This window comes from Thunnus maccoyii, chromosome 8, assembly GCF_910596095.1.
Source record: "Thunnus maccoyii chromosome 8, fThuMac1.1, whole genome shotgun sequence".
Classification (NCBI taxonomy): domain Eukaryota; kingdom Metazoa; phylum Chordata; class Actinopteri; order Scombriformes; family Scombridae; genus Thunnus; species Thunnus maccoyii.
The window spans coordinates 19,864,556-19,885,251 of record NC_056540.1 but is presented as its reverse complement, the minus strand read 5'-3'; the positions used below and the strand labels follow the sequence as shown (position 1 = coordinate 19,885,251).

General features: G+C 40.8%; 2 protein-coding genes across 5 annotated transcripts; one reads left to right on the top strand and one right to left on the bottom strand.

Moving 5' to 3' along the window:
• The first annotated feature begins 1,580 nt into the window (after positions 1-1,580).
• cfl1 (cofilin 1) lies at positions 1,581-8,520 on the top strand. Its single transcript, XM_042419071.1, has 4 exons — positions 1,581-1,697; positions 5,574-5,884; positions 5,995-6,071; positions 7,492-8,520. Exons 1-4 carry the CDS (start codon positions 1,695-1,697, stop codon positions 7,602-7,604), a joined length of 504 nt encoding a protein of 167 aa, XP_042275005.1. The 5' UTR covers positions 1,581-1,694; the 3' UTR covers positions 7,605-8,520.
• A 1,007-nt stretch (positions 8,521-9,527) lies between these two features.
• LOC121902547 (serine protease 23) lies at positions 9,528-19,244 on the bottom strand. 4 transcript variants are annotated; one of them, XR_006097581.1, is made up of 3 exons: positions 18,174-19,244; positions 17,980-18,029; positions 14,429-14,750 (listed from the first exon to the last, which is right to left on the bottom strand). XR_006097581.1 is itself a non-coding variant. In XM_042419901.1 (2 exons), exon 2 carries the CDS (start codon positions 11,340-11,342, stop codon positions 10,182-10,184), a length of 1,161 nt encoding a protein of 386 aa, XP_042275835.1. In that variant the 5' UTR covers positions 11,343-11,359; positions 17,980-18,071; the 3' UTR covers positions 9,528-10,181. The 4 variants fall into 4 exon arrangements, 2 of the variants coding, with proteins under 2 accessions (XP_042275835.1, XP_042275834.1); XM_042419901.1 differs by lacking the exons at positions 14,429-14,750; positions 18,174-19,244 and adding an exon at positions 9,528-11,359 and having other exon boundaries at positions 17,980-18,071; XM_042419900.1 differs by lacking the exons at positions 14,429-14,750; positions 17,980-18,029; positions 18,174-19,244 and adding exons at positions 9,528-11,359; positions 13,078-13,374.
• Positions 19,245-20,696: the final 1,452 nt, after the last annotated feature.

The window sequence follows — 20,696 nt, the reverse complement described above, 5'->3', positions numbered from 1 at the left end:
AATAGCCACATCACTGCATCATGTGATTGATCTCATAGGTGTGATATTATCGCGGCAGCAGCTGTCGTTTTATTCTCGTGTGTGGCTTCAAGCTCCCTGATTTGACGTGTCATTCCCCGCTGCCTCTCATCCTCACACCGGCCCTCTCTCTCCCTCTCTCTCTCCCCGCAACGCGATGCCGTGCAAAAAAAAAATCTGCTATAGCGAATTTCGTGTCCCTTGTTTCCTTATATGGTGATCAGCGTCGCGGCCCGACCCTCCTCGTGCTGTGAGCGAGGCGCGCGTGCACTGACCGCCGCCGCTCACCGTTCACTTCCATATTTGGAAGTGAGTTCAACAAAAACCCGCACGGGAGGGGAGGGGAGGAGAGGGAGAGGGAGAGGCCGGGAGACAGGGAGGGAGAAGGAGGGAGAGGCCGGGAGAGAGACAGAGGGGAGAGAAACCGGGAGAGTCTGGGAGAGAGACCGGGGGAGACAGGGAGGGAGACAGAAGGAGAGGCTGGGAGAGAGAGAGAGGGGGGGGAAGACAGTGGGAGAGAGGGGGAGAGAAAGAGGATGGATGGCGGAGCATTTCCTCCCATCCTGAAAACCGCTTTGCGCGCGGCAGGCTGCTGAATGTCGGTCAAAACAGCGCAGCACGAGCACTTCATTTTATTATAATCACCCCTCGCGCCATTGGTCTAATAATTAATAGCACGGCTTTATACCCCGATACTCAAATTACACCATCACTCACATTCATGGTCGTGTATATCTAAGATATGCGTTCATGTTTGTTTTTAAAATGACTTACAATAAAATAATAATAAATAAAATGATACAGCCGCAGAGCAGCAAAGCTTCGTATGCGGTCTGACAAAAGGCTTCATTCATAATCTTCCTGTAAATAAATAAATTATTAGGCTACGTCAAACACTAATGTAGCACTATTAAACCCCTTTATAACCTAGCACATTAGATATTATTAGAGATTTTTTTTTTTTTTTTTTTTTTTTTTTTTTAATTCAAATTGACTTCTATACAAACACATTATTCCCATTTGGTATGTTTCATTTGTCCACACCTGCCGACCGTCAAAAATAAAAATGACTAAAAATATTAACAGAAGATGCTAGTATAACGGGGGAAAAAAGAGATTATAAATAAAAATAGTAGAGTGCTCACAGAGAAAATATTCTCCCATATATTGATGCTAATTATTACCATTCTAACAATAATGCTCAGTAATAGCCTTTGTTAAACGAGCCTGGGCTCATCAATTAAATTATTAATATTGCTTTGTTGTATTATCTGTTTAATTCGTGTGTGCACACGTCATCAATAATTATTATAATTATTTAATTTGTACTGCATTTTTCTTTCGCAGTGGATCTCAAAGCGCTGCAGCGTTTAAAAAAAAAAAAAAAAAAAAAAAAAAAAAAACATATAAAGAAAATAACAAGTTAAGAGGAAAACACTTAATATGATTAGACTGAAGAGATTAAATAATTAGTTCAGTCGTGTCCACACCATGGATGTATTATGACAACCAGCAAATAAAACAGCCGGACCTTCATGACATGCGCTCCCGCTCGTGCACCTTGCTCGAGCCGGGCTCGCGCTTATAGGCGCGTTCACGCTTTGTATCCAGAGTGAGCGCGACGCTTCATCATTACAGTCCATTCAACACACACAGACCGACTCAGAGCTACAACAATGGTAGGTTTAACGTCGTTTTTATCGCGCTTTATGTATCTTTAATGGTTTTACTGCCCAATATAGAATTAACCTCAAGATTTTGGGGCGTTTGTGGTCGATTTAGTTTCATCTTTTTTAGATGATATTATTGGTTTTAGCATCAGACATCAGAGCCGGTGAGGGCAGCAGTGTGTGCCGCAGCAGCCGCTGCTAGCGCCGGGGCTAAGCAGGCAAAGAGCCGCTGTGCTGTCCGAGAGGCGGATGATACAGCTTTCACAAAGCGGGGCGAAGCCGCGTTTTATATTCAACATATTCAGCGAACTTGCTTTAAGGTTATTTTTAACAAGAGTGTGATAGTATACCAGATAAGCTGCTAACGGTCCTAAACAACGGGCGCCATTTCGTTCATCTGCCCGTGTTTCAGGCACAGAAACCCGCATTACAAAAGGGCCCTGCCCGTGTGAACATCCACTCAGCTGTCATGACGCTGCTCTTCGGTGTTTTCTTTGCATCGTGTCTCTCTCTCCGTCGATGCTTCCACATAATAGTAATTATAATACCGGCAGGTGCAGCAGCGCCTCGGGGCCAGCTGGCTAACGGTACTGTGAGCTAACGTAGCTGCTAGCTCAGGCAGACAGTGACACCATCATGGCGCTAGCTGAGATTTCTTGTTCTTTGTCTGTTCACGGCTTCACCGCTAACAGTCTGCTGGATGCTGGTCGACTTGGTGCTCTAAATCACGTTACATTTAGTCCACTCAGACTAAATCGACAGTTTAAGTTCGTTGCCGAGTCGCATTATTGCCACGAAATGTGTGAATTGTCAGCCGATCAGTCGGTTCGACCAGTTTCTCCTTATATAGCAGCTAGCGCTCACATGTGCGTGTGCTGCATTCACGGCCCCACCCTGAATTTGGTGCAAAGACCATTTTGTTTGGCGCCGTATTATAACTGGATCTGCCGTTATACTTAATTTGCTGCCATTTGTCATGTGAGATTTTTGCCGTGTATTTAGCAGGATGTAACACATATTTGACAGATTTGTCAACATTATGTAACGCCGGTTTGTCAGCACCGGATCCGCTAGCTGAAGCTAACGGGCCGCTGGCTCTGGATCTTGATGCTCGGTGCTGCGCATCTTTTATTAGTTGCGCATCTAATTTGTACAGCAGTTTAAACAGCCTGCACGTACGTCACGCTATTATACTACTACACGACACAAAGGGGGATTAATTAACAGATGCCTCTATTCATTCATACATAGTCATCAACCATAAGAATGATGAATGACGGCATATGCGTTATTTATTTGTGCATCACTGCAACACGGAAAAATAAAAAAAATCATAGCATTATATATCATAATCAATGTTATACTATAGTTTTTTGTCACCATCCAGCTGTGTTGTCTGTTGCTGCTGAGTCTGCACCATTAACAACCTGACATCAACTAAATCTGCCCATCGCACACTTTCCTTTTTCCCTATCCAGTGTTTTCTTTAAGAGTTTGAATATGAACCTATTAGTCCAGTGTTTGCTAGTAAAATTTCACCCTTGTGGTGATGGTGTGAGGCCTGTAACCTTAAGTGTGTGTGTGTAAAAGAATTAAGACTTGGACTGTGACTAGAGTTGTATTGAGTCACTTGAACCTTGACTTCTGTAAAAGAAAAGTATCCCTGGGTAAGATTAGATAAGGTGAGGCCTCAGCGATCACCATGGTGATATTAGCTTGCTGCTACAACAAATAAACAGAACCTATAAACCACATTCATGGCAAATTAGGTCAAAGCAATTCAACGAGGGGGAAAGGTGGAGAAATGAAGCGTTTATTGACTTTAGAGATCATCTTTTCTTATTATTAAAAGGTATAAAGAATACATTTAGATAGATGTGTCGTGCTGACTCATGCAAAGTATGCAAATTGCAGCTCATTTTGGAAGCAGACTTTGCTGTAACTGCTAGGAACATGAGGGGGAAATAAACACCAAATTACAATGCTTTATTGATGGGGGGATTAAGGAATCGAGTAAGGTTGGTTACTGGTTAATTATTACTCTAAAATTCACTGTTTCACACAGGCCTTTCACACCCTGAGCAAACATACAGTCCCTGCCCGTGTTGCTTTGCTGTCGGATTCCTTTTCCGTCTTTCCTGCCACATTATTTCCTTTTCATTGTTGTCTCTTTTTTTCCATTGCCACATTGCTGTTAGAAAGCAGTTTTCTTCCATCTTCTCCTGAGACTGCATTTTCCTGTGATGGAGTGCCTTAAACAGAGTCAGAAGACCTGACTGAGTGAGTTTATGGAGCAGCTGTGACTTGGCGATGTGACTTGTCTTCTCCATTTCAACAGAAGCCCCATTGTCTGTGACTCAACCATGCAATGCAACGCTTAATTCCTGACCACACCCTTACCCACATGGTCATCTTTATGGCAGAGATAGTGTACATGGCTGTTACTCTGCCTGCAGACAGAGCTTATGTAATGTTTGTACCTACTGATCCTGCGTCAGTCACAGTGACAGACCATTACACACCTGTTAGCTGAATTTATTTAGTATTAATAATCCAGGTGGACTTTGGTCGAGGAGTGCTGGCCACTTTCTGTTCCTCTGTATTCTTCCAGTCTGACTTTATGCAAAGTAAATGGAATTAAAAGGCTGCGCTGACTGAATCGTCAGTGTTGATTTCATTTGGAGCAGCTGAGCTGACAATTGGATAATTTTCAGATTTCATTACAGAGCTACACAGCTTAACTCTTCACTACCATTATATTTGCTGCATATCTAAAAGAGACAATACTATACATAAAATGTTAAGTGTTGTAAAATTCAAAAGGCCCAACACTGTTATGAATATGTATGAACCTTAATTCCCAATTGACCACTTAAGATCTTATTTATTTCTGTTTTGTAATTTCTTTTTGTTTGTTGTTGTTGCTCACTCTTTTTTTTTTTTCTTTTTTTTGGCATTGTAAACCATGTTCTCTTGAGTATGACGTGTCTTTTTGATTGTGCTATAAAATAAATTTAAAAAAACTCTTCCACCAACATGGCTAACGGCTTGTCACGGCCACACCTTTTGCATTTCAATCCTCCTTATCAGTCCTCGTAAAGAGCATTCCTGTTGTGTGTGTGATAGTCACATGCAGCCCTCTCAGGCCCTTCTTCAGCTTCATGATGACTCTATTTTTCTGTACTTGAGTCGTCACTTGTGGCCTGTTGAACACGATGGAAACTGTTGTCTCGATACTATCGCTGAGGAATTAGGCTTCAACTAACAATCATTTTCATTGATTAGTGTGTTCTTTTTTTCAATAGTTTGGTCCATATATTCATAATGAAAATGGCAAAAATACCCATCACAGCTTCCCAGAAGAGAAGATAACATATTCATATTGTTTGTTTGTTTTTTTTGTCCAACCAGCAGTCTGAAACCTAAATATATATTTAGTTTATATCACAGAATACTAAAAAAAAAAAAAAAAAGCAGCAACCTGCAAGGGACTTCAAACAATTGATTATTAAATTGGTTGCAGATTAATTTTATGTATTATATCAGCCCTACTTTGTAACTTAAAATCATTAGTGTCCTTTTTTTACATTTAAAACATATTAGCCTTGGATCACAGCGTTCCCCAAAATTGATCTAAAGTGACAGAAAAACACTTTCCGCTTGATTTGTAAAAATCTTGATGGATTCCAATTTTATTTGCTTTTTTAAAATCATTATTTTCTGAAACCTGCATTCATTGACTGACTGGGTGAATATTATGGGTTGTATAACTTATTCAGGTCTTAGCATGTAAAGGTCATTATTTAAAAAAAAAAAAAATGATGCTGTAATGGCGCAAACTGTAACTACTTGAGACTCTGAGTTAACGGATCGTTCTCTACACAGGCCTCCGGTGTGAAAGTCACAGATGAAGTTATCGCAGTCTTCAACGACATGAAGGTGCGTAAGGCTCAGGCGAATGAGGACGAGAAGAGGAAGAGGAAGAAGGCCATTCTGTTCTGCCTGAGCAAGGACCTCAAGAACATTGTTCTGGATGACGGCAAAGAAATCCTGCTGGGTGACTTGGGAACCACCGTCCAGGACCCCTACCAGCACTTTGTGAAGATGCTGCCCCCAGACGACTGCCGCTACGCCCTGTACGACGCCACCTATGAGACCAAAGAAACAAAGAAGGAGGACCTGGTCTTTATCTTCTGGTAAGGGGAGCCATTATCAGGCAGTAAAGTGTTTATGATACACTAACTATAATAAGTCATTATGTTAACATTTGGTCTTAAAGATTTTTTTTTTTTCCTCCCATTCGCAGGGCTCCAGATAATGCCCCCTTGAAGAGCAAGATGATCTATGCCAGCTCAAAAGATGCTATCAAGAGAAAATTCGAAGGTGAGTATCAGATCTTACTGTGTTGTTTTGTTGATGACAAGATAGTTTGGGAATCATCGAGCTGCAGGTGCACATGTTAATTTAATCATTAATCCCAACCTTAACCACAGCCAATACATGCCTAAAAGCTGTACCACTTAATACTATTATAATAAGAATAGGTCAAATGGTTGTGTAAGGTGAAAGACATCACACTTACTAACAAACCCACAGATGATTATCACCAGACTCTGCAGTTCTTCCAGCTTGTTGTTCGTTTTCCAGCCGGCAACTTTACTGTTTTTTGAATAAATCTCACTGCGCATCAATGTAGTTTCCAGACAAAGCAGGCAGCTGTTTTTAGTGAAAAAGCTTTAAAAACCAAACAGAAGACAAAGTTAGCGACCAGCTGGCGAACATAATGTAGCATTTAACATCTGAAGAGCCAGATGTTTCCCTCAGGAGTCGGTGGAGACCAAAGCAGAATTAAAAGTGTATGTTGAACCAACATCTGTCAGGTGTCCAGAAACGCAGCTCAGACTGAATATTAGTTTTGTTTCATGTCTGCTGGATGTGTAAATGGATAATTTGCTGACATATTAATCATGTCAACATAATCGTATTATGTCAGTGTTGAATTTACAGCTTGTTCTGCTGCCCCCAAGTGGAAAAGAATGATACTGCTGTAAAATATCAAACACACAGACAACCTTTTTGGTTAATCAAGCTAGCCAAATACATTAGTACAATCATTTATTTCCTCTGATACCTCAATGCAGCCATCTTTAACACAAATTTAATGCTGCGTTTTGATGCGTGAGTGTTCAGAATGCACATCAAATCACATCTTGTACACCTACAAAACCTTACTATGGATGTATAGGACAGATGTTTTAGAAGTTTCCTTTGAGCAATAAGACCAAATATACTCCGTCAGGAAATATAAACTTGTCTACTGTCACAGATTTTGCTGTATCATTTATACTTTGTAGCTCTTGCTTAAAAATTTCTATTATTAGGTCATTGTGGGCAATGTTGCAAATCAATGACTATATTACGGCACTATTGGATTTTTACTGGAAGCTTGGCAGGTAATATTTTGCTGGATAGGAGAAATATTTCTCCATAAATGGCTTCTCTTTTGATTTTCCAGGAAACCTTCTATATTAAGATGGTATTCAATACAAATACCATAAGAGAATTTTATCGCTCCTCTTTTTTTTTTTTTAATCAGCTTTATGTTCAATAGACATCCAGCTTATTTAAAAGAAAAGCTTACCTGACGATGATCTTTTGACCAAAACCTTGTTAAATGTAATTGTACATTGAAATTTGTGTCTGTCTGAAAACATTACAGTGTAATTCTGACTGTCTTTGTGTTTTTTTTGTTTGTTTGTTTTGGGGTTTGTTTTTTTTTTAAAATTTTATTATTTTATTTCAGGTATCAAGCACGAGTGGCAGGTGAACGGTTTGGAAGACCTCAAAGACCGGCACACCCTCGCGGAAAAGCTTGGTGGCTCGTCAGTAGTCAGCCTGGAAGGATCCCCTATATAAATACTGCCCCCTCCTCCCCCCTCCCCTCCGGCTTCGATCATCGAGGCCTTTCAGACACATCTGTTGGGTTTAGCTGTTCATTCCAGTGTGGTTTGGAGAAGGGCAAAAGCAGAACCAGCACCATTTGCGGGACTCCTGGGGAGGGATATTGTGGGTGGGTGTGGGATCAAGTGACAGTTTAAAAAAGAAAAAAGAAAACAAATTCCACAAATGCAGACTGTCATTCCAGTTAACGCAACATAAAGAATATGAACAAAACACACACAAAAGAATAACGTAAAGATACAACTGAAGGAAGGATGATGATGATGAAGATTAAAAATCAAATACACATGTGTAAGGACAGGGTTTTGTTCTTTCCGGGTTCCATTTGAACGATTGCAGAGAAAGGGACAGGCAACAACCTTTTTAGTTTTTTTCCAACCATTGAATCCTGATTAAATAATTGTTCCAACTACATTTTTTTTGCCAAACTTCTAGTTAAGTTTTGTAAGTGTGTGTAGTTGAGACTAGGTGTAGTAAAAACTAATTCACTCTTGATTGCACAAAATGTATCAAAACCTTCTCTGGGGGAACACGGTTAAATATATATATTTTTCTTTTCTGTTTTGTTTTTCAATTGTTTTTTTTTTTTTTCTTTTTTTTTTTTTTTTTTTTTAACTTGCAAATTCCAAAACTTGAGTGATTCCTTTATTATTTCCAGTTCTGGGTCTGAAAACAATGGCATTTGATGTAGTAAACAAACACATTCCTTGTACTTGTCAAAACCAGGATCTTGATTAAAAACTTTGGTGTTATGAAGGTCTGATGGGGAGCGATGTGTAAATGAAAGACCGGCGGTCAGAGTTTAGACTGAATATTGAATGGTGGATGTTTTGTATCGTCTCCTTATCTCTAATAAAAAGCACTAAACTACTGACTTGTTCTGCTCTTTTTCCACTTTCTTTTTTTTATTTGTGCTTTGGAAGAAGGCCAACAGCTGTAGTTTTGGTTATCGGACACTGATTCAGACACTGATTTTAACTTGCATACTGTTGAGATCATATTTGACCCTTTTTTGAGAGCAGTTAAAACACCATAAACAACATTTCAATTCAACTTTTTTGTGCAACTGTGGCACATTTCTATACATAGATGGTGTTCTGTATTAAATCTGACTCTTATTCACCATTTCTGAAACTACAATTCAAGTTCTTCACATTCAATGAAATGATGATGGCTTTTATGTTCTGTTTTAGGTAACATAAGACCGTAATATAGTGAGACTGAATGGTTTTTTTTATTCATTGACAAATAGTGTAAAACCTGAAGAATACACTTTCTGCTCTGTCAAAGCTTTAACGATTAAGCACCCATTTATTAATGATAAGATTTCATGAATTTTGTGGTTCCGAAATATTGTGAAGAGACTAATAATGAAGGAATAATGTGAAGCATAAAGACTCCAATTTGAGCTGCAATTCACTATTATTTACCCAATTTGGTCTGTCAATTGTCAGAAAATCCCATGTGGAAATAATTGAAAAAACTTGTTTTACCTGACCAACAGTGTAAAACCCAAAGATATTCAGTGCACTATCATGGAAGACAAAGAAAACCAGTAAATATTCACACTGGAACCAGTGAGGTTTTGGCATATTTGCTTGACAAATCACTTAGGCTCCAGATTCAATTTACTAACTCATTGTTCACCTACACAGGTGTTTTCACTTATTTTCTTGATTAGACCTCTTCCTTTGCACTTCATATTAGACCTTTATCACTCTGATTGGTTCGTGAAGTCTGGTGATCTCATGAAAATCCGACCCAGATCCACCTGTGGAGGTGCGCCAGGTCCATTCATGCTGCAGTACCTGTCATGACCACAGGGTGGCACCACAGCACCACTCCTAAACCCGAGTCAAGACTAACGACACAAACACGGTCATAAATCTCTGTTTATTAAAATATAGCAATTATTTTTCATCAAAAAAATAAAATTAACAAACTTTCCATCTCTCCAGTCCACACAGAGACGAGCGCACTCGGCTGAGACTTAAAAAGCATCAATGGTGCGTCCATAAAAAGCTTATTTTAATTCTGTGTACTAATGTAAGTGTCTCTATCTGAATGCAGATTGTTGTAAAAGCAGCTCAATGATCCTTGAAGAGCTGTTAAAGTACCAAAGCGTGTGAGATGTATAGAAAAAACGTCTTCAATAAACTGACATCATCTACAGTAGGAAAATAATCTGGTGCCACAAGTGTTTTTTCCCTCTTTTAACAAGTGACTTATGTTAATATTGTGGAAACACTGACTGTGTTATTAATCTGACTGTGGGTAAAAGCATATTAAAGATGCCGTGGTGATGACCTCACAGGCGGATTTGTTTAATAGGACACAGAAAGCGAATTAAAGACTGGAGAGAAATGATTCATTGAAGGAAACTGGATCCAGAAGTGACCTCTGATTCACTTGTGCGCCACTAAAGGACGTTATTCTGCTTTCACTTTAATCCTTTTTCTAAGACAATTCACCCTGTATTCTTTTAGTTTTTAATTGTCTCTCTCTCCAAACTGTCTAAACTCTTCTCCCCTCTTAGTCCTGGACGCAGTCTAGTCGGTTTCCGTGCACCCAGTAACAGATCTGAGCAAACTTCAAAGGAGTGATGCGCACGGCCACATTGTAGTCCCGGTTTTCTCCATCTATCTCCAGCCACTGGTGTCCAGAGAAAATGCCGATGACCTTTCTTTCCCAGCGCTCTAAAGAGTTGTCCCACACTCGTCCGTAGACCCCTGAGCCGCTGGCTCCAGGTCGGGCGTCACAATGCTGGTATATCAGGTCACTGGACTCTTCTTCCACAGGACAAAATCTGTAGACCAGCTCTCCGGGTCTGTCGCTGTCAAAGCCAGAGAAGTGGATGCGCTTTCCCGCCAGGTCATCAGAGGATGGAGCTACAGAGAGGCGCATAAAGGGACGGCGGTGAGGCCAGCGCAGCTCCAGCAGTGCGTAATCGAAGTCCATGCTGACCTCCTGAGGGCCCTGGATCCAGCCCTTAGGCACCCGGGTACGTTTCACCCTGACCCAGCGGACCAGAGGCTTCTTGGAAGAAGTGAGGCCGACTTTGGTGCCATTGATGGATGGAGGAATCAGGAAGCCCACCCTGAGCTTACGTGCCCCCTTGACATAATCCTTCCCATCGTGCACGCAGTGGGCGGCTGTCAGGACGTGCAGCTGGGACACAAGAACCCCGGTGCAGCCCGTGGAGATCCGCACCGCCGTGGAGAAAGGGTAATCCAACAGAAAGTTGTCTCCTTGGATGTTAAAACGTCCGTCTGCGCCATAAATCTGCCGCCTGACCCGCTTATGTCTGGGCTTCACTCTCCTCGGTGAAGGGTGCGCAAAGAGACTGACATCTTTCTCCACCTCATCCTCCACATCCACGGTGGTCAGAGTGCGGGAGCCGTCAGAGTACAGCGTTTCAAAGGCCAGTTTCTCAGTGAGCTGCTCCTTCTGGGCCTCCTGCTCTCCTCTGCGGTAGCAGCTGGAGTTGCAGTGAGTGGTGAAGTCCAGCTGAGTGTGAGCGCTGAAGCGGGAGCGGGTGAGAGGTGTCGGTGCGTGAGGGTGCAGCGCCGGGACGTGGACTTGCGGGTGGTGAGGAGGGTGCAGGACGGACCGGGCGAGGGGCAGGAGGAGCTGGAGGAGCAGGAGGAGGAGCAGGAGCAGGTGAGTCAGGAGCGAGCTGTCACGTGGCGTCATGGTGGTGACGGAAAACACTGAAACGGCACAGAAAATAATCAAATACACATAAAAAAAAACACAAGAAAAAGCACCTTACAAACTTTCCTCTTAAGAGATTGCAAGAATTCCTTCATATTTGTCAAGAAAACATCTGTGGAAAACATTCTTACAACCACACAAACTGAACCACAAATAAATCTGGACTCTTTCACGCTTGATTGTTGATTGTAATAGTGAGCCCAGTTTACAAAAGCTAATGTTGCAACGCAGCCCTGAGTTTCATCTGGCACGGAGAGGCAACAATGAACCTCTTGTCCCTGTAATATAGATTACTAGGAAAATAGGATTTCAGCCTAACAGAAACAAACAGGCATTTTAAAGTTTGTTTGGTACAAATGTGACAAACAAATTCCAAAGAAAGAAAAGTTAGAGAGGAAGTGAAGTAGCCACAGAGAAGGCTGAGAAACCATTGTTTTAAATAAAGTTCAGATATTGTTTCCTTCAAGACAGATACACTTTATGGCTGTTTGAGTTGGTGAACAAGACGTTGTGAGTTTACAGTAAAAATCCTCAAATATTTGTTAAACCTCAGAGATAAGGAGGTGTTTCCCATCAAACATTAACTACTTCACAGTGTACTGTACGCGGGCTTTCAGGGCAGATTAGCAGGGACAAGGAGATACTTGATCCACTCTAAAGACTGTGGACCCGGAGGCACTCATGGCACGAAGAGAGCAGGTGTGTAAAAAGTGAAAAGAAACAAGTTGAGGCATGGCAGCGAAAAAAGAGCTTTATTTCTAACAAAAGGGGGTTGCAGGGTGTGGCCTGAGCGCACACCTCTGCGCCGTCACATGTGAAACTACAAAGGGGTTACAAAAAAAGGAGCTTCTGTGCGCAGAAAAATTGCACAGTTAAGTACAAATTTCCTTTCATGTTGACGTGTCAGATACATGACAGCTGTGGCAGGCTGTTACAGCTATTCTTAAGTGGTAAATTGGCTGGTAGTTGAGTAGTGAAATACATCTCCATATTGTGTGAGACAGACATGCAGCAGTATGTCATATGATCCAAGTACGACTTCTGAGTCATTTCAAGAGGCAAACCATAAAGAAAACTGTGTTCTCGATTATTTATGGTGGTTGAGAGTTTGTGTTTGACTCTAAAACTAAATTATGAGGCTCTGAACCAAAAGACACAACTCTTTCTAAGGTCTCAATCTGCTAAAATGATCCATCCTTGTGCAGAGGTGACAACATATAACTGGAAGCATTGGTTTTGGGCTGCTGCAGATTGAACATTAATGCAATGAACCATTTTTTACAGTTAATGTGCATGAACAAAGGATATTACAAAACTGCGATATCAAAGTATACTCTGTCAGTAGACATGTTACACAAGTATGTATGCAAAATACTCCAGTCTCCCAGTCTGCAGACTATAGACGACTCCCTGTTCGGGATGTATAAGTGATCTAATCTAGTTTGATGTATGTAGCAGTCAAATAAAGTTCAGCTCTATCTAACATCTGTAATATACCAGGGGAAGATGGTTGAAAAGAGGCTTACGGGACAAAAACAGTACAGAAAAACACATGAAACCTGCCATCCACACATCCCTCGTTTAATCTTTGACCATAGTTTCACCCTAAAATTACCACCTAACATATGGCTACATGAGGATATACAAATCCTTAACGACCTGTGAAAGCAATGTGAGTCAACCGGTGCAGCATAGTGCGTATCTGATACATTACCTCCTTATTTGAGATCGATAGTCCCGTGTTTACATCCAACTCACGTTCTCCTCCCCATCAGACCAATCGTCCAGGATCATTTCCCAGGTTTTCCTCATCATCTCTGCTGACAGGCAGGTAGTTTCTCTCCCTCTCCTCTCTGTTACGTGCTTTTAATTCTCCGCACAATGAAAATCTTTCTCGCACTTTTTTTTTTAACAGCGTGTACAAATATTAGCCTCCGAGCGGCAGTCTCTTTCTGAAACCTGCCCAGCTCAGACAGAGAGAGTCACTAATAAATGTCTGTCTGAACAGAAGTGTTTTCTCTCCTCCCTCCTCACGGTCCTAGCGCCCCGCCTCTGCCTGCCTGCCTGCCTGCCGGCTGAGAGAGAGAGAGAGAGAGAGAGAGAGAGAGAGACAGAGACAGAGAGACAGAGAGAGAGAGAGAGAGGACAGTCCATATTTGACAGAGAGAGAGGACAGTCCATGTTTGACACAGAGAGAGGACAGTCCATGTTTGACATAGAGAGAGAGGACAGTCCGTGTTTGACACAGAGAGAGGACAGTCCGTGTTTGACACAGAGAGAGAGGACAGTCCATGTTTGACACAGAGAGAGGACAGTCCATGTTTGACACAGAGAGAGAGACAGAGAGAGAGAGAGAGAGAGAGAGAGAGAGAGAGAGAGAGAGAGGACAGTCCATGTTTGACACAGAGAGAGGACAGTCCGTGTTTGACACAGAGAGAGAGACAGAGAGAGAGAGAGAGAGAGAGAGAGAGAGAGAGAGAGAGGACAGTCCATGTTTGACACAGAGAAAGAGGACAGTCTGTGTTTGACACAGAGAGAGAGGAAAGTCCGTGTTTGACACAGAGAGAGAGACAGAGAGAGAGAGAGAGAGAGAGAGAGAGAGAGAGAGAGAGGACAGTCCATGTTTGACACAGAGAAAGAGGACAGTCTGTGTTTGACACAGAGAGAGAGGACAGTCCGTGTTTGACACAGAGAGAGGACAGTCCGTGTTTGACACAGAGAAAAAGGACAGTCCATGTTTGACACAGAGAGAGAGGACAGTCCCTGTTTAACAGAGACAGAGAGAGAGAGAGAGAGAGAGAGAGAAGACATTCCGTGTTTGGATATTTGATACGGTGATGTGCTGGTTAATAAGTCACAGTCTTCATATTCTCACACTTTTTAAATACATTTTTTTACTCTCACAACATGTTACAATAACTGGGGGAAAAAGATTTATGTCTTTACCAAAGTAGAAATCTGAAATATTATTACAAAAGTATTTCTATCTTCTCCCTAAAGAGGAGAAGATGGGAACATGAATGTCTGTACCAAATTTAATGGTAATTCATCATATAGTTGTTGAAACATGTTGCACACAAAAACATCTACAATATTGTCCTTTCATCCCTCCCCAGGAGACTTGACAATCATTCACATTTGGCCTCATGTGACAACTCCAACAACTGTTGTGAAAACTTGGCCTAAGGTGACTCCAACGACTCTAACGACTGTCGTTACAACAGCCAGGAGCACTAACTAACCAAGTGCTACCAATGACCTTGATAACAACCCCACAGAGCTTAAATACCTGAGACTCCCCACCAGCCAGTTAGAATTGAAGAAGCCCCATGGATGAGAGGCAAAACCCTTGATTCAACCCTCCTTGGATAACCATGACCTGCATGACTGAGAAAAAAATGTCAACGTCATGGTGGCGGTAGAGATAAAGTCCAAGGATCATCAAAGCCTTTAGGATTCATCATCTGGGAGCCATGAATGTCTGTACAAAATGTTGTGCCCATCCATCTTGTAGATGTTTTATTGGATGGCCTTTTCGTAAATCATAACTTTTGTTTTTATCTTGTTTTGGCCTTTTTTTTTCCCCTCAGTGCTTTACTGTTCGGTCTGGCTACTTTTAAATGCTCTCTAATCTAATTATTTTAGCATTTTTTACAATTTACTCTGATGGTTTTTACTGTTAAGCACTTTGTAACTGATCGGGAAAATCCTATATAAATAAAGTTTTTAGTAGTAGTAGTAATAGTCGCTGAGACACACAAGCAAAAAATGGCAATCTCAAGGTGGCACTAACGATAAAGTCAAGGGATCACCAAAGTCAGCACGATTCATCCTCTGGGAGCCATGAATGTCATCCACTCAGTAGATGTTGAGATCTGTCACTGGATAAGAGAAAACATTGACCTGTTTGTGGTGTCGGAGGAAAAGTTTGGGGATGACCAAAGTCTGTATTATATTCATCCTCTGGGAACCATAAATATCTGCTCAAAATTTCAGTTAGACTTACAAACCAAAATTACCATCCCTTGAGCCACGTGGCCAGCATAAAAACATACTTCAGTAACACTGTCTGTCCTATAGTTTGTTGTACAATATTGTTTGACAAAATACATTTAGATTCTGGAAAAGGGGTGTTGCCAATCTAGACCAAAATCCATTTATTAGCACCTGATTAACACTATTAACTACAGATGGCTTATTTTAAGGTGAGAAACATCAGTATTTAATGGTCTACCAACATTTATAACTATTATTACCTAGAAAGAATACAGGCAAATAGGATTTTTTACTAACTCCCAACCCAAACTTCGTTCTTATAATGGCTTATAACTAATCTATAAAACATTTATAAATTGTTTAATTATCCATTAATATTAAAATATAAACTATTTGAAACTTATAAAACCATATTTAAACATTATAAAGGGTTCCTTACTAGAATGTGGAGACATAACATTTTAGGTAGTTAAGAAATGCAAAACCCAGTTTTAAAATGCCTTAATGATCCTTTAATCTGTGCATACAGTTAATATAAAGTCGGGCTCCTTTAAATCTTTGAAAATCTTAAGAATGTCTAAAAATGTCTGTTAATTTGAAAGATTAAGGGACAGACTATTTCAATAAACCTTAAATCAAGTTATTAAAGCTTTTAATCATTCATATAAGAGGAGACCGAGAAGCCTAAACAACAATTAGGATTTCACTTCAGTTATTTAAGAATCAAATGTAGTTATTTTAGCCTTTAGAATTACTTGTTCCATAGATATTTCCCCATAATATGAAAAGATTCAGGGGCTTTTAAGATACAAAACTAAGGTGTTCTGTTCAAGTGGTACAGACATATTGTCTTTAACCAATCAAGTACTTATTTTGTCAATAAAATGACAAAAAATAATGGCAAATACCACTCACAAGTTACCACAGATCAAAGTGATGTCTCTTTTTCTGATCAGCTGCCAAAAAGCCCAAAATATTTGATTTACAATGATTGATGATGATATTCCTGGAGCTGAAATAAGCAGTATATTTAAATGATATATGACTAAATCAATTCTTAAAGTTGGATTTGATGAACTTTCTGTCCTATGTCAAACAAATTCATTGCTATTTCCGCACCGGTCAAACATTTGCTGAGTCCACTGTGACTTTACTCATTTATAACATTGGAGTTAACTGATGAACATTGACCTGACCAGAAAATTCATGTTTACAAAAGAGAAGCAAAAAAGTGATGCTTTAATCATAAAGTATTATACTTATGCATGTTTGAAAGCATAACAAATGGAGTCTTTGCTCAGCATATTTTACATCATGTGAGATCGATGCAGTGCATCAACATGCCTGGTGATTGTTTTTCCTTTACTGACTCAGTTTCAGATCTTAAGTGTTTATAGTTTCCATCATATTAAGCATTTGGCACTTTCATTGGTAGCCTACAGTTACACCCAGGCAAGAAGAGTCATGTTTCTGGCATAACTGCGTTTCAATTACTATTATCTGTGCCAGGAGCCATAATAGCTAGAAGTGAAAATCTACTCCTGTATGCTCAGAGATCATAGCTGGCAGGCAGAAGACTGTTGGAGCATGTTGGCAGCAGCGTTCACCTCGTCCTCTGCTCCCTGGCTGCCTGACCTTGATCTCCAAGAGGTCTTTCATCTCTCATTCAGGGTCTCTGCGAACCTGTGGAATTTGGGAAGCCGTGCAAAGACGCTCCCATGGGGTCGGTGTGGCTTCAGGGGTGCCGAAACAGAGCTCCCAGTCACGGCGACAGTGCTTTCAGGAATGCTGAGGAATCTCCCAACAAGGACACAAGTCAGGCTGTCGGCACAATGTGGCCGCTGTTGTCCTCAGTGCACGTCACCCCAGAGAAAACATCTACCGAACCTGCTTTGCACTGACTGTAATAAAATCTTCAGCTGGTTCTGTTCCTGTTCACCATGACTGCCTTCGTGTTGACAGATTAAGTGTAAGGAATATTCCCTTAGAAATACAGAGGGAAATCATTGTGGATGGGGAGGAAGGTAGCAGGCAAAAGGCCAGAGAAGTGTAAATGTGTAACTCTGTATGCATGCTGTGTGTAATGATGGTATCACTGCCTGTCTTCTCTGAGCTACAGAGAGCGAGCACAAGAGATTTCTTTTGTATGTGTGTGTGTGCGTGATTGTGTGTATGTGTGTGTTTGGCATTGAGAAACTTGGCTCCTGTTTCTCAGTGGATTCCTCTCTTTCTATCCTCTTCTTGTCCTCACAAAAGTTTCTTCTCATATTCTTTTTTCCAGCACTATAAAAATCGTAGACTAGATACAGACGCGATTATTGAAGGAATTGAAGGAAACGGTCTTGGAAATGTGTGTAACTGCTATTTTGCTGAGAGTTACATGAGGAGATTGATGTCACTCTCATGTCTGTATGGTAAATATGAGGCTAAAGCTGGCAGCTGGTTAGCTTAGCTTAGCATAAAGCTGGGGGAACAGCATGCCTGGCTTTGTGCAAAGTGTAAAAATCCGCCTAATGCTCACTAATTAACACGTTATATATCTTTTTTGTTTAATCTATACAAAAAATGAAGTTAAAAGAACATTTTTTTTTTATAGGGTGGCTGACAGTATGTGTCTGACCTTTTCTTGACTGGGCGCAGTCTCCGTGAAACTCCAGGAAGTCACTGCTCCTGGATAAGAAATAGTTTGGTACATAACCTACATAAACCAACAAGTTGTCGTTTTTACACTTTGGATTTTGTACAGATTAAACAAACAAGATATAACATGTTACTTGACGAGCTTTAGAGGTGCTGGTAGGAGTCTTTTATTACCTTCAGACAGTGCCAGGCTTGCGGTTTTCTCCTTGCTTCTAGGTGTTATGCTAAGCCAAGCTAACTGGCTGCTAGCATTAGCTTCATATCTACCGTACAGACATGAGAGTGGTATCAATCTTCTTGTCTCGGCAAGAAAGCAAGGAAGTGTATTTCTCAAAATCTGGAACTTTAAAGCATTATTTTGACAGACTGTGTCAAACCTGCTTATACATAATGGAAACTTTCCAGTCCATTTTTCTCAATTAGTCAACCTGTGTAAATTGATGTGTACGGTGAGACGTCTTTTCAAGATGAAAAAAAACCTTGTAGGGTCCAGTGTCCCACCTGTCTCCTGCCTGTCTTACGGTATATTAGCGGTTCCTTGTGTAACACGTGTTTCAAGGTTCATTCATGGTTTAGTTTTCATAAGAAGCAACTGCAGTTTGTTTGACAGTTTAAAAGTAAAGTCTGCCTCAAAACAGTTAAAAACAGCTGCTGGTGATATATCTTGCATTTCTGGTCCCATTCATTTTGTTAAACAGTGTTCATTAAATCGTTTGGGCTTTAACCAGCTTTAACCAGCTTATTATTTCCAGGGTCACAAGTGGTTGGAGCCAAGAAACAAGCTCCCAGCATGCTTTGTGTGGTGGAAAGATGTAAATAAACCCTCTAGATAGGTTTCTAGTCCATCATACGACTAATATAGACACTTACTTCACACATTTTAGACTGTAAATCCATCTGACACAAGCAATTGGATGCAGGGAGAACACGTCAGCTCCGGATGAAAGAAAATTCCTAGACTGGGAATCGATCCCATGACACTGACACACTGCTGCCTCTGTTTCATGATGTGTTTTTTTTCCCCACTGCTCTGGAAACTCAGGGGCTCCACGTCACAAACTGTGATCATTCGTACGTGAACACCAGGTGGGATGTTCATTTTATTCTCTGGCTGTGAAGCGTCAGGTCAGCCAGTGCCTGTAACTGTGAAGGCCTCCTGGTCAGTGGGCAGACCAGATGTGGACATGGAGCGCTGCAGAGAAAATACTTGCTTGCCAAAGATATTGACTTCGCTGCAGGAGTACTTGAAGACATTTAATGATTTTGATATATTGTGTTGCTGTGATTAAAGGGCTACCACTTTTAAAAACTCTGTTATCTGTGACTGATGTGAGTGCGAACACTTTCTGAAGTTGTCCAAGGCGAATGAGTGTGTGTAAAATAACAAAAGTCAAAATTTTTGGTTCAGCATTATTATGCCCTTATGTACATTCAGCCTATAGGCTACAGAAGTGGAACCTGGTGTTTGGGACACTGAATGGGGGTCCAAGATAAAACTGAGCGGTCACTTTTCTCTAATTTTGTATCTTTTCTTTAAAAACTAGATTTTTTCACCTCTTCAGGCCTCTAAAAAAAACATCAAATGAAACAATCTGAGAAGGAAAAAAATCTGTAATTGTTGTTTTATTTTAGGGGGTCACAAGTCAGAGGTTTGGAAATCACTGGGCTACAGCTCAGGTGCCCTGCGGGACTGAATGTTGTGTTTTCTGTCTCATTCTTGAAGATAACTGGCCAAACATAAATTACATGATGTTATGTTCCAGTGTACGGATGCTGACATCTGTCTTTGATGAGACAAAGATAGCAGTCTCTCCACCAACAGTAGAATCAATGGACCAGAATAGAGAGCAGCTACAAAAAATGCTGAGTTTGGAGAAAAGGGCTGTTATTCTCTCTCTCTTTTGTTTTACTTTTACTCTTTTGCACTCAACAGTACGTGTATAAACTACAGCTGACATCTTCAAGTGCACTCCTGTTTTCTGGTGATCGTCAAAAAGTAGAAAGTTGGGGCACTTTAAGGGAACAAAGTCTCTACGCAGATTTATGATATTTAAAGGGGACGTATCATGCACATTTACAGGTCTATAATTTTAATCTGGGGCTTTATTGGAATAACTACATGATTTATAGTAAAAACTCCTTATTTGACTCATACTGAACCTTTACGCAGCCCCTCAGTTCAGCCTCTGTCTGAAACAGGCCGTTTTAGTTTCTGTCTCTTTAAGGCCCGCCTCCCGATGAGCCATCTCTGTCCTGATTGGCCAGCTCTTGGAAGATGCCCCTTGGCAGACTTCAGCCGTCTCCAGAGGCTACGTATACAAACCATGCAACAAACTATAGTAGTAAGATTTCACTCCTTTTTCCTCATTCTTTACACGAAATGTCATCTTGTCAAATACATCCATCCATGTTAAAGTCTGAATCAGATCTGAAATATGAGAGCAGACAATGCAAAAAACACTTGGAAAAACCTTAGCAACAAGCTTAGCAACCAAAGCTACGGAGCGGACAGCTGTTTATGGGCATGCACGATGAGCTGATGTCACCTCAGTAGAAAAAAGGAAGAAAAAAACGTTGCAAACGAAGCGTTCAGAGCAGGTTGAAGCCTGAGCTTTTGACTTGCAGGGAGCATTTTTACATATTCAAGTTTGACCATGTTTAGTATAGATATCTGACATCATAACAGTATATAAATAA

Excerpts from the sequence above, each read along its gene's own strand:
- cfl1 (XM_042419071.1), top strand. Across the intron at positions 5,885-5,994 it reads GACCTGGTCTTTATCTTCTG|GGCTCCAGATAATGCCCCCT; the intron begins GTAAGGGGAGCC and ends TCCCATTCGCAG. Across the intron at positions 6,072-7,491 it reads TATCAAGAGAAAATTCGAAG|GTATCAAGCACGAGTGGCAG; the intron begins GTGAGTATCAGA and ends ATTTTATTTCAG.
- LOC121902547 (XM_042419901.1), bottom strand. The coding sequence starts at position 11,342 with ATGACGCCACGTGACAGCTCGCTCCTGACTCACCTGCTCCTGCTCCTC.